Below are 16505 nucleotides of genomic sequence, written 5' to 3'. Positions count from 1 at the left end.
ATTTCACTTAATGAAGTGTTTCTTATTGGAGTTTGTGCCTTAGAGTCTGTAGCACCCTCAAGTTTCCACCTATCAGGAAAGTTGATTTCATGCCATTGTATTGCTCTTGGGATTTTGGTATGATATCTTGAGGTGTTTGTTTCTATTAAAAGGGTTTGTCCTTTTGGGCTTTGAAGTAAAGCCTTGGTATTAACTACAGAATACATAGCTTTGAAGTGGAGTCTATAGACTAAAGTTAGTAACTCCGAACCAGGAAGCATTTTGTAGTTATAGGTATGAATTTGGAGGGTCAAAAATTGTAAAATATTTTTGTCAGTTAAAGAAACCATAAAATTTAGATAACAATTAAAATGTATTGGGCCAGTACATAAGCTTGTTTTTATAGTTCCTAATAATGAGTCATTAAACATGATGTGTCTTTGGTCTCTTAAGACAATTAAAATTGAGGTATTTTCAGTGGCTTCAACACTAAGAGGTTTAACACCAACTTGGATTAATTCAAAATGGACATATTTGTATTTTTGTTCTTTGAGTTTATTAATGACGACTTTATCTAATAATTGGATTGTTTCATATTCTTTTTGAATGGTTAAACTCATTTATTTTGTTTTTATAACGTAACTGCAAAAAGCATTTAAATTTTCAAAAGTTGTTTTCTTGTAAACTTGGTTTGTTGGAACTCTTGGAAGAGTCCAATTATCAAATCTTTGGGGAATATTTTCGTAATGTTCTTCTTGTTCATTAAAGGTGTTGTTTGAGGTTTGGTCGGACTCTTAGGATTGATTGGAAACAAAGCTTGTAGAAGAATTGGTTCTTCTAAGGAAGGAAAACATTCTTTGTTTTCTTATTTCCTACAAGGGGTTCTACTATCAGGATTTCTGGATTATTATAGTTGCCTATAGGGATACTTTGTCCTTGACACGCCTAACCCATGGTTAACTGGACTGTGTATCAATACTCGGTAAAATAATAATACATTAATAAAGACAGCTAAACCAGAACTCAGAAATATTGAAAACAAATTGAATATTTTCAAAATTTAGAAATACTTGCTTCTCTTTGGCTCTGATACTAGATTGTCCCGAAGATCTGAGGATGGAATTTGTAATATTAGATTAAATTTAATATTAAATCTTATTAAAATAATAAAATATTTATCTACAAGATAAATATTAAATTAAATTTAATATTAAGATAATTACTTTAATGTTAAATTATAAAATACTATTAAGATGAGTATTAAATTAAATTTAATATTAAACTATTAAAATAATATTATTTTTGGAATAATTAATATGAAATCAAATTCTCTAGTATAGTCTCAGTATGAGTGTAACTCTTCCACTGCTCAACCATTTACAACCAACTGCCGCCGGTGACCAGGACGCTGCCGTCGCAGCCACTGGCACCGCCGTGTACGATGATGCAAGTGCGATACCTTTATGCCACCCTGAGCTCGTTCGACTACTGTCGGTTCGATCTGGGTCAATGAGGACCCGACCAATCTTGTCTAACCATCGTTGGATCGGCGGCCTGGTTTAACATACCAGGCCCAATTCGATCAGTTTTTGGGTCTTGGTCTCGATTTTTGGCTCCCGAGCCCAATTTACGATCTCATGTCCAATTTTCAAGCTCGATTACCTATTGGGCCAATTGTCTGATTTGAAAATTAACTTCCAAAAATATCATATTAATTTTAATTGATTTGATTAATTTAATTTTACTTGATCAAAATTAATTTTTCCAAAAATCACTTAGACTTTCCAAATTAATTTTTCAAGAAAATTCTTTAATCAAATTCTCTAGTTAAATAATTCTTACGATCACCTAATTTGATTCCACATCGAATAAATCGACTTAATTAAATTATTCCCAAAGTCGTAGAATTTTCTTTTGATTCAAATGTAGTCAGATCGAGCTTTTGTTGAGCTTGCGGAGGGACCAATCAGACATGTACAATCAGGCTCTAGTGATTGCAATTATACCCAGAAGTATCGTTCCGATAATTCGCAATTACTTAATCATGGAGTCAGTTCATAAGAAGTACCATGAGTGAAAACTCTTTATTGCATACTCTTTACGAAAGTAATTCATCCAACTATTTTGTCCAATGACATCGTCATTTTTGTGTTACCCTCATATGATATCTTTCATTCCTTTAAGTTAAATCTGTTCACTCAATACAATCCTATTTTATCTCACTGTCAGCATTGCGTCTTCTTAATAATTAATATGATTACTATCAACAAACGACTGTGATAAATTGCTCGTTCGAGAACAAGCAACCTATGGACACGTTCCATATTTATCAATCCACACAATGCCAATGAGAGGATATCATTAACTCTTTAATTGAGCTATGAATTCTACTATTGCTAGTAAAGCCATGCCATACACAAGTCATGTACCCAACATACCGGCTATGGGCTCGATCATCTTTAGAGCATAAGCCTCCACTTATATCAAAGCACATGAGTTGCATACACATGGTCAATGACTAATTCAGGATTTAGGTAAATCACACCATGAACGTCAAAGTGAATTAATTCACAAACGGATTTAGAATTAATTAATATTGGGTCTAGTCCAATGTATCATTCTACCAATGAATACACCTATGTCTCTACTCGTGGAGTCAACTGCTTTGATAGCTAAGACTAGCCATCTCCCCAATTGGAATTGTAAACGACATATAATCCTTCTTAGTATTTGAATCAAATGCTCACTTTGATTTTTTTTACGGGATTACGGGCTCATTTAGATTATCTACTAAAGTAAGTTGTCTTTCTCGCAATGTAAACGTTCTTTACAATGCCACTTATCTTCAATTTGAACTTTAGACAATCAATGAGTTAATATTTGCTTGTCACGATTTCGCTATGCATGCAAAATATAAAAGACATAATAGTGAAATGTGAAATTAAATTTATTTATTTATTCATCATTCAAATTAATAGAAAATAGTTACATATTTACTACAATATGGGCACATTTCCCAAAAGAACTACCCCAGTTTAGTGTCCCGACGGACCGCCCTGTGTTTACTATCCCAATGAACTTCTTCGTGTTTAATGTCTCGACAAACCGTCCTGTGTTTAGTGTCCCCATGAACCATCTTGTGTTTACTGTCTAAGTGAACTCTATATGTTGTCATAGTCGAGCTATGGTCTTACACAATATGCACCCACATTTAACGGCCTAACAACTTCATTGGCTACCATAGCCAAGTCATGGTCTTACACCTTAAACCTCTGTGAGGTGTCGCCTCAAAGGACTTTACTGTCGTCGTAGTGTCGCCCCATAGAGCCTGTTGATTGTCGTCACGATGATACTCTATGGAAACTAAATACTGTCAATATCATTCATCTTATATCCATTTTGATGCTCGAATAATGAAGTGTCCCCCCTCGGTTAGGCCTAGAACTTTGCACATCACAATTTGCTCCCAGCAATTCTGGATGGTAGAATCTAAATGGAATTCCAATTTTCCTTTTACCTTATTCCTCCGGGCATTCCTCCATTCGTGTCCTAACCTTGATGCTCGAACATCACAATGTCCCCTCTGCAAGGCCCAGAGCTTCGCACATCACGGTTTGCATACAACTACATCGTATGGCAGTATCCAACAGAAGCACTCTTTCCCTATTCTTAACTTCATCTAACCCATCGATAATTTCCTTAAGAAAATATGCAATGCATACATTTTATAGATAAACTACCATGAAATCATAACTATTTCGTGCACAATGAACTACAGTGGCGGATACACATTTACCAGGCAATCTTACCCATGCTTAGCATAAACAATCAACAGAGAACATTCGTCAAAATAGAACTTAACACAGAATCATGCCAATCATTCAGCATTCTTGGAATGGTAAGTAAAAACTCACCTAATGTTCATTTCCCTTCTCAACTTAGCCTTTCCAAAATGTCAAAGCTTCCATTCTCTTGGCAGCTAAGCATTACAACCAATACCATAAATTAATCTCAGCATTTTTCAACAAAAAATTCAATTTTCTAGAAACATGCAGAACTCCTAAAATAGTTCTGCAAATCCTCAACTTTATTTCCTAAACTTACAAACACCGAAGGTCTTAATACCTTACTAGTTCACCGGATTCTCCATTTTTCTAACTCAACTCTTGCGATCACCACTCCATGCAGAGCTCCCCATCATTATTTCTTCTTTGAGGCAACCATAAAAGAAGATGAATAAGAGAAGAAAGTGAAATAGAATGGAGTTGAATCCTCCCCGAGAAGTTATTCCCTGATTATTTATAGTCCTTCCCACACGGTCTTCAACCATGTAAAATCCATTTGTTAACAATCATTATGTCTCCAACTAAGAGACCGAGTGGTTCTAATCCAACTGAACCAAACTTGAATCTCAACCATGTCTAATTTTGTTCTTAAGCTTTCCTAGTTTTTTAGCAGAGACCGTCAGGTTACAACCTCTTTCAATTTAACTCCCAAATTGTTCCTAATTTTTGGGTTTAAAGAAAATTGGGTGTGACATAGTTGAAGTCAAAACTCAACTTATTCATTCAAGACTTTATCAAAAAGAAATTTTAAGAAAAGTTGATGTTTCAAGACGATGGACTTTGGAGTTCAATACCGAGCAAGTATGAATTAGGAGGGTCAGTTTTGTTCGTGGACTTAAAATCTTAATCCATGAAAAAAAGCCCATGTGGAAAATGTCAACAAGCTTAGGTGTTACACTTCAAGGACCCCAATCAAGCCCACTCACCTAGCCATGTTACAATCAATCGACTTGCAGTGAATTTTTCAAAAGGATCCAAGCATTTCTAGGTTGATATGTCTCATAGCGTTTGAAGATCTATCTCTTATATTTGAAACGCATTTTGAATCACTCGATTTCAAGTTTAGGAACTCAAATTATAATTGTTTTAATGAAGACTATGCAAACAAAATTTTTGGACGGGATTATTACGACAATTACAAGTTTTGGGTTTTTAATTCGAGTTTAAATCATATTGGGTTTGATTTTTATGCTTGATTTTTATTTCATATGATTCCAATATTGTATTTATTAGGTTTTATTATTTTATTATTTATTTAATTTGAATTTTGGATATTTTTAAGTATTTTAAGTTATTTTAGAGTTTTATGTTTCTTAGTCAAACAATAAAGTCTAGTTTAAAACTAGTTGTTTAGATTAATTAGAGTTTCAGTATAATTATGAATTCTATTTGGATGTGCTTAGCTACCTTATATAAAAGCCTCTTCATTGTTAATTAGAGGCACAATTGTTTTCATTAATAAGGTTTTCAACTCTGGGAGTTAGTTTCTTTATGCAAGATTTCTTTCTTGTGATTTTTAGTAATAGTTTTCTTCAAGGAGTCGTTGGAATTCGTTATTCATCCTTAAATTTGCCAAGAAATTAATTCTTGGAGGGTTAATTAAATTCATTAATTGAGTTTGTTAGGGTTTATATCTCAAAGGATTCAATTGGACACTTATCTATCTATCCATCATATCCATCGATTTACTCGTTCCATCTTCCACTTTGTTTTTTTTGTTTATTTATTCTTTATTCTCAAATTTTTAGTGTTTTCGTTTTCTTTATTTCTAAATTTCTTTATTTATTCTTTCTGAGATCAAATCTGAATATTTCTTTCTTGAGTCAAACAACTTGAATATGATCTTCTTCCGCTATTCTTTATCACTTTACCTTTGGTTCTCTATGAATAGGTATTCATAGATTTACAATTTAATCCTCATATTTTAAATATGCTCCACATTCAATCCAAACTAACATTATTCAATTAAAATGTTTTGAAGTTTAAGGACTAATTTAAAATCTAAACAATAGTTTGAAGACATTTGGTGGAATTAACCCTTAAATTTATCGTATTATTTAAGGTGGTGTTATATATATATATATGTTGGGTAGAAAATTTATTAGATTAGACTTTTCGGTTGGAAAGTGTTTCTACCATACAAAAACCTTTATGCTTGTTCGTTAATTAATAGACTATAATTGGCATTAAATTTTATAATGTGATCGCTCCGCCAGCATTTGATAAACTACATCCCTTTTCATATGAATGTTAAGAGAAGCTTAAATTTGTGATAGCTTTCTCTTAAGATCTCAACCACTTGATTTAATCTAACAATCACCAATAAATAATAAATCCATATAAAAGAGGAACTTCCAATATATAGATATTAATTGAAAAAAAATTCAATTTCAATTATAGCTTCTACAATCACAAATTATACATGTCTAAATGAGTATAATTATAATTGGCTGTAACCAAATTGAAAATTAGAATAATTACGGACATGATCCATATATAGTGGGATTTAAACTTAAAATAAATTTAAAAGAGAATCTACGCATAGTATTTATTGATGGTTAAACTCGAACTTGAAAAACTTTGTTCTCAAGATCTCAACATTACTATTAAGCCAAGGTCTTGTTAAGTTTTATCTCTTACACAGGTGCACACACATTCCTTGCTGAGAGTTTTTGTTTCCCAACTCTGAAATAGTATGACCTAAAGAGGCGATATGTTCACAAGACACGATTCTGAGATTTTTCAATAATTAATTCTATAAACCTGATGTCTTTTTAGAAACTCAAGCTATTAATGAAGTTTAGATTTAAAATATTATAACACTAAAAGAATATCCATCATTTGGCTTACTTAACCCTCAAGATGAATAACGTCCAAACATGTATAGTGGGATTGGGTTAATGCTAAGCTTTCATTCATTACCTCCCAAGCGTTATAGCTAAAGTGGATCTCAAAACGACACAAAGATATGCTATTTGGTAACCGTTTTGGGATTTTCAACAACCAAAAGGTGCCTGTTACCTACCGGTCGGGATCAGCCGGGTCCGTCTTTCTCCTAAGTAATTGATTTATTAGAAAGAAAGAAATAAAGCTTCAACTCTTGTAACCACATTGTTTGGTAAACAAGATAATAATTAAGGGTTGGTTTAACATTAGTTGAAACAAACTGTAATTTCAATTTGTTTTGAGCTGCTCCATTATTAATCATATCTGTTTCTGTTTTTAGGCACTTCATAATTTTTAAACAATATTGTAATTCATTTTACCCATTTTTTTATTAAAAAAAACATATACCTGTTGGTTCAATAATAATTAAATAAATATTAAAAAAGTTAAAAAAAATCATAAATTAATTTGATCTTTAATAGTTAATTTTTGTACTGTATCACAAATGATTCAATTTATATCACCAGTAGAATCATCAATTTTCAATTCAACCGTTTAATATCACTGCTTGACCGTCATTGAGTATAACCCTTAGATTTTAACAAAAACAGAGTCCACTTCCAACGAGGTGAGGCTGGGAGAGAGGTTTGGCGTAATAGTAGGTTTGGGAGAAGGAAATATATATATACTCAAAGTGGTGTAAATGTATGCAACTATAAACTATAAAGCAGAGTTAGCTTTGGTTTCTACGTTGTACAAAGAATCAGAAAAGCAAAAGCAAAAGAAAAAAAAGGTAATGGAGAATGTGATTTGTGTTGTAGAAGTTCAGTGTTAATATCATAAAAAGAAAACTTCAACTCCCATTTATTTCCCCACCAAACTTTCCTTTTTTTTTATCTCATTCTTCTGTTTTTCGTATCTCATTTTTTCATCATCTGGGGGATTTTTTTTTTTTTTTTGGATGGTGGAGTTGTGAGAGAAAAAAAGAAGAAATTTCCGGGAATAATTTGTGGAGAGAAAATGGCGGCAGAGGGAACGTTGTCGTTTTCAGTTGCTTCAGTTGTGAAAGATGTCTTGGAACATGGCAATCGCTCCAAGGATTCTGATTTGGAATCTAGAAAAGCTGAATTGACTGGTACTCTTTTTCTTTTCTTTTTTCTTTTTTTTTCCTTTAATGGCAGAATCTGGATTTTGTTGAATGATGATTAATTTTCAAGTGCAAACACTGTGATGTAATTTCATGGAAAATGTGGGAATATATATATATATATATATATATATATATATTCAATTCCAGTCTCTGATGCCTACTTATTTTGAATTAGTAAAAGGAAGACCTCCTGATCATTGATCATGTTACAGCTTTTATTTTCTTTTCAAAACAAAATAGAGATGAATTATGCCTCGCTAGTGAGAAGAGTAAATTTTGAATGACATTAATAAATTTACATATGGAATTTAAAAGTGACCCCCCCCCCCAAAAAAAAAAAAAGAAAATGTGATGATCATCTGGACTTTGTTGAATGATGATTCATTTTCTACTGCAAAACATGCGTTCTTTTCTTTTTATAACCTTAATCAGTCACAACGATGTAATTTCATGAAATTTTTTTATAAATGATGGGTTTCTTATTCTAAATCCAGCCTCTGATCCCCTCCACTTCATTTTCTTCAAAAGAAAACAAAATTGAGATGAATTATGTTTTGTTGGTGAGTAAAATTTGAATGTGATGACCTTTTGTATGGCAGCGTCAAGGAGGTACGAAGCTGCTAGATGGCTAAGGAAGATGGTCGGAGTTGTGGCAGCTAAAGATTTGCCGGCAGAGCCATCGGAGGAAGAATTTAGGCTTGGTTTGAGGAGTGGAATAATCCTATGCAATGTTCTTAATAAAGTTCAACCTGGAGCTGTGCCTAAGGTTGAGACTTTTTCTTTAAAATTGATTTTCCTTTTAATTACCAGTAATTAATTTGGTGGTTGGTTTTTAGGTGGTGGAAAGTCCATGTGATGCAGCTCTCATACCTGATGGAGCTGCATTGTCAGTATTTCAGTACTTTGAAAATGTAAGGAATTTCTTGATAGCGGGCCAAGAATTGCGGCTTCCAACATTCGAGGCATCTGATCTAGAACAAGTACGTTTCCAATCTCGATTCTTTCGTTTAGTAAGTACTGGTTTCATTTTCAGAAATAGCTTCGAGTTCAAAAGTTGGTCCGTATTTATTCAAGCATGTAATAATTTGAGTTGGAGAAATCTTGAATCCATAATAGATTTGAGTTGGAAAAAAATTTGGACTTGAAAAAATATGAACCATAAAAAGCCTAAGACCAAAAAAAATTCAAGCTTAACAGAATTCCGTTTTGACAAAGCCCATAAGAATCCGAATTTGAGATCGATCTAACCCGAACTTGAAATAAATCCGACTCAAAACTCAAAAAAATCCTAATTTATAATTTAACAACCATAAAAGACGTTAATAATTAACATAAAAAATAATTATTATTTATTTTATGAAAATGTGCATTACATATTTATATTAAAAATTTTATATTAGATTATAATGTGAAATATAACATATTTTAATACTATAATTATATATGTATGAATATATAAAATTAATAATTCTTTAAATTTATATAAATAAATTTGATAATAATATATATTAATTTAATAATATGATAATTGGTGTTATACTTATCTCAAATGATTAAATTATGCAATACTAATAACATTACTAATAAATTTAATTTTAATGATTCAGAATGGTAGGTTTTACCTTTAATTTTTTTATTAATGCTTAATGTTTCTATTAATATTATTATATTTATATTAATTTTAATTTGGAATGTGTTTATTTTTATTTTAGTTGGGTTTTGAATAAAATTGAAATTTTGGATTTGGTTGGAATTGGGTTTGGGTTTGTTTAGTATTGGCTTGGGCTTTGAGTTTGAGTTTGAGTTTGGGTTATATATATTGCATTTAATAGGTGTAAATTTAGTTAATTAATCTAAAAGGTTTTGAATTTCAAAATCAAAACCGAACCGACAACATCAAATCAATCGATTACCTAATTTGATTTTAATGCATATGTATAAATTATTAATATATTAACCAATTATATTTAATCATTAATGTATATATATAAACTATTAATATATTATATATTGTATGATATTATACAACATTATATAATATAATAGGAGGGCTAACTTTCAAATATACAAAGAGTATAAAGGCTTAAAACATATTTCAACTAGTATAATGATAAACAATAATATATAATAATTAATATATTATATACTACTATTATAGTATATGTATAGTATTACATAATGTAATAATATGTTCTAAAACTATTAATACATATATAACTATTAATTGGTCCAAAATTAAAATCGAATTTACTAACCAATTTGCTTAAATTGGCTCGATTTGGTCGATTAAGTTTGTTTTAATCACTAACTATAATAGATGATATCTTGTTATATAATATAGTATGTAACTATTATTAAAACTTTAATACATATATATAACTATTATTATATCATATTATAGATTCTAATAAACGACATAGTATTACATAATATTATAAGATTTAATCATTAATGCAAATATATAAACTATTAATATTATATATATATATCATACGTTATGATATAACATTATTTAATATAGTAGTAGGGTTAACTTTCAAATGTAGGGATTTAAAGCATATTTCAACCAATATAATAATAAACAATAATATATAATGATAATTAAAATATTACTTATTACTATTTCAGTATGTGATATAGTATTACATAATGTAATAATACATTTTCAAACTATTAATTTTCTAAAATCAAAACTGAATTTACCAACTGGTTTGATTTAATTGGCTCGATTTGTTGGTTAAATTGATTTTAATCGCTAACTATAATAGATGGTATATTATTACATAATATAATAATATAGTGTATAAGTAGGAATCACTTACACCGTTGTAAAATTACTTTAGTTTTACACAATTTTATGCAATTAATATTTTAACAATCCAACATTTGAATTTATCGATATAATTGTACTTGTCATGCATGTGACTTTTGAATCGATCGATATCTATATCATATTGATCTAAAATACTATATATATTAATATTTATTAAATAGTTGAATTTATTTTACATAAAATAAATAGTTAGAAAATTTTAATTGACATCAAATTAGACATGAATGAAATATAAAATGTGATGGGTGGGTCGTTTAAATATTAATCGTATAAAGAGATAAAACAACTTTAATTTTACATCGATATAAGTGAACCTCTCCCAATAGTATATAACTATTACTAAAACTATTAATATATATAACTATTAGTATGTTATAAATTATAATAAAATATATAGTATTACATAATATTATAACGTTTAATTATTAATGCATGTTTACAAACTATTAATATATTATATTTTATATGATATGATATGATAAACATTATAAACATTATAACCCTAAACCCTAAACCCTAACTTTCAAATGTACAAAGAGTACAGTGAATTAGAATATATTTCAACATATATAATAATTAATATATTATATATTATTATAGTAATAATATATTTTAAAACTATTAATACATATCTATATAAGGTCCAAAATCAAAATTGAATTTGCTTTAATTGGCTCAACCTTTGCAAGTTAGTTTTAATAACTAACTATAATAGAGGATATGCTATTATATAGTATATAATAGATGATGTGCTTTAATTTGTTCGTAAATTGGTTAAAATTCTTCAGAGGGGCAAATCTACAAGAGTGGTGAACTGTGTTCTAGCGCTCAAGTCCTATAACGAATGGAAGCTCGCAGGTGGAAATGGAGTGTGGAAATTTGGTGGAAACACGAAACCTGCAACGACCTCGTTGGGAAAGCCGTTTGTAAGAAAAAATTCAGAGCCTTTCATGAACTCTTTTCAAAAGACTTCATCGATGAATGAGAACTTATCCAATGGTCACCCACCTGATATTGATCCTAATACAATGGTCGGTAAGCCTCAACTTTTTACAGTAGTCGCGGGTTTTTATGTTCTACTTGGTCAATGTGAATAAAGTTTTTTTACTGTACAAGCAGGGTGGTGCTGGTTCATTAAGTATGTTGGTTCACACTATTCTAATTGATAAAAAGCCTGAAGAAGTTCCGCTGGTAAGCTTTTATCGGCTCATGTTGTTAATAAACATATCAAACATTGAGTCATACTGTTTTCGTTTCGCGTTGATCCTATGAGTGCAAATTCAGGGGCTTGTTGACCACTATGATATTGCACTCGTTTCATGTCTTTTCGATATTCTCTTAGAAATTTTCCTATGTTCTTATTGTTTATAATAAGCTATTGATTATCCTTTTGCTATAACAGCTACTTACTTGGTCATATTTTGTTGTTGATAGCTGGTTGAATCTTTGCTTGGTAAAGTTGTAGAGGAGTTTGAGCAGCGTCTGGCAAGCCAATATGAAGTGGTACATTCAATTCTGTAATCGCAAAACTTGTGCTGCAAAATTGATAGAAAACTGGAAGTTATTCACTATGTAACTAATAAAAATCTTTACTAACCACATGTTTTTCTCTGCCAAATTGTAAGATGAAAACAACTTCAACAGACATCACTGCTTCCAATTTCAACAAGCCTCTATCGGAACCAATTTCTGGGGATAAAAAGGTATACAATGATCACTTTTCTTCAATGTGTTAATGATATGGCTGAGTTTCTCAAACTCTCCCCACGTATTTATGTTGCTTTAGATGGAGGAAAAAAATATCAAAATGATGAAGAAAGATGATTGCTTTCTTAAAAGCATCACTAATGACGAATTAAAAGATCAATCTCTAAAACTGCAAATGATCCTTAATAAGCAACAAAGAGATATTCAGGTGAGAACTAATCGTGTCGTATATTCCTTTTTCTTTTCGACTATGTACTTTACCAAAGCACTTATAAGAATAATAAATCTTGCAGGTCCTAAAGCATACTATTGATGCCACAACAGCTGACATGCAACACATGCAAACAAAATTTCATGAAGAATTCAATAATCTCGGTACTTATTGCTTTAATGGAAGTACTTATTTTCATTTTCTTGTGTTTTATTGAAATGCAAAGCATGATGTTAATCTCAAATTTTAGTTAATACACTTTTTCTTTACAGGTATGAATATTCATGGTTTAGCTCATGCGGCTTCTGGTTACCATAGGGTTCTAGAAGAAAACCGCAAGCTATACAATCAAGTGCAGGATCTTAAAGGTAAGTTACCTTTTGCATAAGTTCTAACAATGATTTATGTCTTGTAGTAAGTCCTCCAATTAATTACAAAGGTTATCAACTTTATTTGACCAGGAAGTATCCGTGTTTATTGTCGTGTGAGACCGTTCTTGTCTGAAAGATCTAGCTATGTTAGCACTGTGGAGCATATAGAAGATGGAAACATCACCATCGGCACCCCATCAAAGTACGGTAAAGGATGCAAGTCCTTTACCTTCAACAAAGTCTTTGGGCAATCTGTAACTCAAGGTTTCAACACTAAATTTAATTGCTTGTCGATAATCTGTCTGCAATATTTTAGCATTCTTTACTTAGTTTATATCTTTATTGCACCGCAGCGGAGGTATTTTCTGATATGCAACCACTAATTCGGTCAGTTCTTGATGGATACAATGTTTGTATATTTGCATATGGCCAAACAGGGTCAGGAAAAACTTACACAATGGTAAGAATTGAATTATTCACTAAAAGTATGATAAAACATTCAACTAATACTTGTTTGAAATATGTGTTTTCTTTTGGATTTGTCGGTTTCTGTATATAGGTTGGACCCAAAGACCTAACAGAGGAAAATCAAGGAGTAAATTACAGGGCATTAGGTGATTTGTTTGTTCTAGCAGAACGAAGAAAGGATACCTTCCGCTATGATGTTGCCGTTCAAATGATTGAAATTTATAATGAGCAAGTCAGGGATCTCCTTGTTATCGACGGAAGTAACAAAAGATATCCTTTTGTTCATTTGATTTTATTTCTTACAAGGTTATAAAACTATGACTGATCAAAAGCTGGTCATTTGGTGTGGAACCTCTTTTATATAGGGTTAAATAGTTGCCCCTTGCCGGTTAATTTTCGATCGAGGCTTATCCTTAATCAAGTAATACATTAGAAATTCGCAATAGCTCTCAGACAGGTCTCAATGTACCCGATGCAAGCCTTATGCCTGTTTCATCGACATCTGATGTTATCGATCTGATGAACCTAGGACAAAGGAATCGGGCAGTTGGTGCGACCGCTCTAAATGACCGTAGTAGTCGTTCCCATAGGTATCCTCTTTTTCTTTTTCTTTTTTACAATATTTGGTCTCAAAATATTCTTTGTTCTAAAACTAAAACTTGTCTCATCACTTGCAGTTGCTTGACTGTCCATGTTCAAGGAAAGGATTTAACTTCCGGTACTATTCTCCGTGGCTGCATGCATCTTGTTGACCTTGCAGGAAGTGAGAGAGTAAACAAGTCTGAGGTAACAGGCGATCGACTAAAAGAGGCACAACACATAAACAAATCTCTATCAGCTTTAGGGGATGTGATTGCTTCCCTTGCCCAAAAGAATACACATGTTCCGTACCGAAACAGCAAACTCACTCAACTTCTTCAAGACTCACTGGGTGAGTTTAAACTGTTGAAATAATTGTGATTTCAATTCTTTTAAGGTGAAATTTGACTGCATCCATTTTTTTCTTTCCGAAAGTTTTAATTATATTGGAGCTAGAAATGTATTTTCAGGAGGGCAGGCTAAGACACTAATGTTTGTTCACATAAGCCCCGAGCTTGATGCCTTGGCTGAAACATTAAGTACTCTCAAGTTTGCAGAGCGTGTGGCTACCGTCGAACTCGGTGCCGCCCAAGTGAACAAAGACACAGCAGATGTCAAACAACTCAAAGAACAGGTTATCTTGTTCTTAGTCACCTCCACATATTGGTCGAGATGATTATCTTGATAGTTAGCAATTGTTATACTATTCCTTTTAGTAACTAGTTGGAATCGTCTCTTAGATTGCGAGCCTTAAGGCAGCTTTGGCAAGGAAAGAGGGAGAAACAGAGCAAAGTCGACATTCTATTTCGGACACTGATTGCTCTGAAAAATACATAACAAGTAGTGATTTGTTTCCGTTTACTCCTAATCACCGAGTTGGAGATATGTTGGGGGCTAGACAACTCATGGGTGATGCTGGCAACATTGAGGTACTTATTGTTTTCCACATATAAAGCTTGCTTGTTCATATCGTCATCATGCATTCTCTACATACATACACAATATATATGTATAGATCAAGAGGAATTTGATAACGTTTTTCCACATTTTGTAGGCACGAGCGAACTCAATGTTGAGGCAAGAGAAGCAAAGCTTTTCTCTTGACGAGTTACTAACAAATTCACCTCCTTGGCCTCCTGTTATCAGTCCAACACAAAACTTCAGGGATGACGAGAAAGAGTCGGGCTCGGGTGAGTGGGTTGATAAGGTTATGGTGAACAAACAAGACAACATTAATAGAGTGGGAATCCCCTTAGGATGTTGGGAAGCAGAAAACGAGAATTCGCCCGATGTCTTTTACCAAAAATATCTCCAAAATTCTTCAAAAATTTACCAAGAACAATCATCATATAATATGTTTATGGGGGGTAACAGGTTCAACATGGCCAATATTAGTGACATAGATGATCTCGATGTCTCTACCAGCCACTTGTCCGAGCCCGATTTTCTTTGGCAATTCGATCAGTCCAAACTTAGCTGTATAACCAATGGGATTGGGATTGGATCAAAGACCAAAAAACCTCCTTCCAAGTCTACAAGTACTCCAGAACGGAGGTAAGGCAACATACATACATACATCCATACATGAACATGTCGAATATTTCAAATTCATTGTAAATCTTTTGCAGCAAAAATGCATATCCCATATCAGGACCATCACCATCAAGGAAATTAGGAAATGGAGTTGGCCAGCCTTTGCATCGAAATGGGAGGCAACCAGTTCCTGCTGAAGGGAAACGCAAAATTGGAAGTAGAAAATAAACATGTTTATATATAAACACTAAAAAACACGCCGGATTGATTTTTTATTCTTTATTTTATTTTATTTTAATTTTCTTTTATATTTCTGAATGAATGAGAGAGATGACTTACATATATATATATAAATATCCATTTCATTGTAATTATATGATATAGTTTTGAATACAACAATACTATACAATTTATCAGGTTTTCCATCCAATGTTAAAAGTAAAAATACCTATGAAAATTTGACAGTGATGTATGGAAAATTTCGGCTTATTTTCTCGTATATAGGAGTTTGTTTAGAAATTAACAAAGTAGTTGACTTCCTCAATTGTTTAGCAAACTAATCGAGTTTGCGGAGGAGAGAGATGAAGTCGATACCTTGAGAGACCGACTTCAGTGCATTACTCAGCAACTTTACACCCTGCAACCATGCACTGAAGGAGTACGTGAAGGTCGAGAAATACAATTTTCTTGTTGTCATGAAAATATAAAATAATGTGTAACTGTATACAGTCGTTAACAATTAACAAGTAATAAAGCAGTGAGTAAAGAGTGTTGTCTCCGCAGAAATTAATTAAATAAGACAAATATTGTGAAATTTATCAAATAGCAAGTTGGTGACAAAAATACTTAAGAAAGAGTTGATTTAACTAATTACCATAAATAAAATTACTAAGTATGATTAAAACAAATGAAGGTGTAACATAGAATAATAAGCCGCAAATCA

The 16505-nt window shown here is 31.9% G+C and overlaps 1 protein-coding gene across 3 annotated transcripts; it reads left to right on the top strand.

Moving 5' to 3' along the window:
• Positions 1–7337: 7337 nt before the first annotated feature.
• On the top strand, positions 7338–15992 carry LOC105791445 (kinesin-like protein KIN-14I). 3 transcript variants are annotated; one of them, XM_052635406.1, is made up of 20 exons: positions 7338–7503; positions 7681–7845; positions 8460–8626; positions 8697–8840; positions 11482–11724; positions 11813–11884; positions 12128–12196; positions 12319–12396; positions 12480–12608; positions 12694–12775; positions 12884–12979; positions 13073–13246; positions 13336–13442; positions 13542–13722; positions 13881–14040; positions 14128–14381; positions 14500–14663; positions 14770–14958; positions 15084–15583; positions 15658–15992. In XM_052635406.1, the coding sequence occupies exons 2-20, from the start codon at positions 7731–7733 to the stop codon at positions 15788–15790; spliced, it is 3057 nt and encodes a 1018-aa protein (XP_052491366.1). In that variant the 5' UTR covers positions 7338–7503; positions 7681–7730; the 3' UTR covers positions 15791–15992. The 3 variants fall into 3 exon arrangements, with proteins under 3 accessions (XP_052491366.1, XP_052491365.1, XP_052491367.1); XM_052635405.1 differs by having other exon boundaries at positions 7339–7845; XM_052635407.1 differs by lacking the exon at positions 12480–12608 and having other exon boundaries at positions 7339–7845.
• The last annotated feature ends 513 nt before the right edge of the window (positions 15993–16505 follow it).

This window comes from Gossypium raimondii, chromosome 8 (assembly GCF_025698545.1).
Source record: "Gossypium raimondii isolate GPD5lz chromosome 8, ASM2569854v1, whole genome shotgun sequence".
In the NCBI taxonomy this organism is placed as follows: Eukaryota; Viridiplantae; Streptophyta; class Magnoliopsida; order Malvales; family Malvaceae; genus Gossypium; species Gossypium raimondii.
Note: the sequence above shows the minus strand (reverse complement) of the source record. Positions and strands in the feature narration are given on the sequence as shown.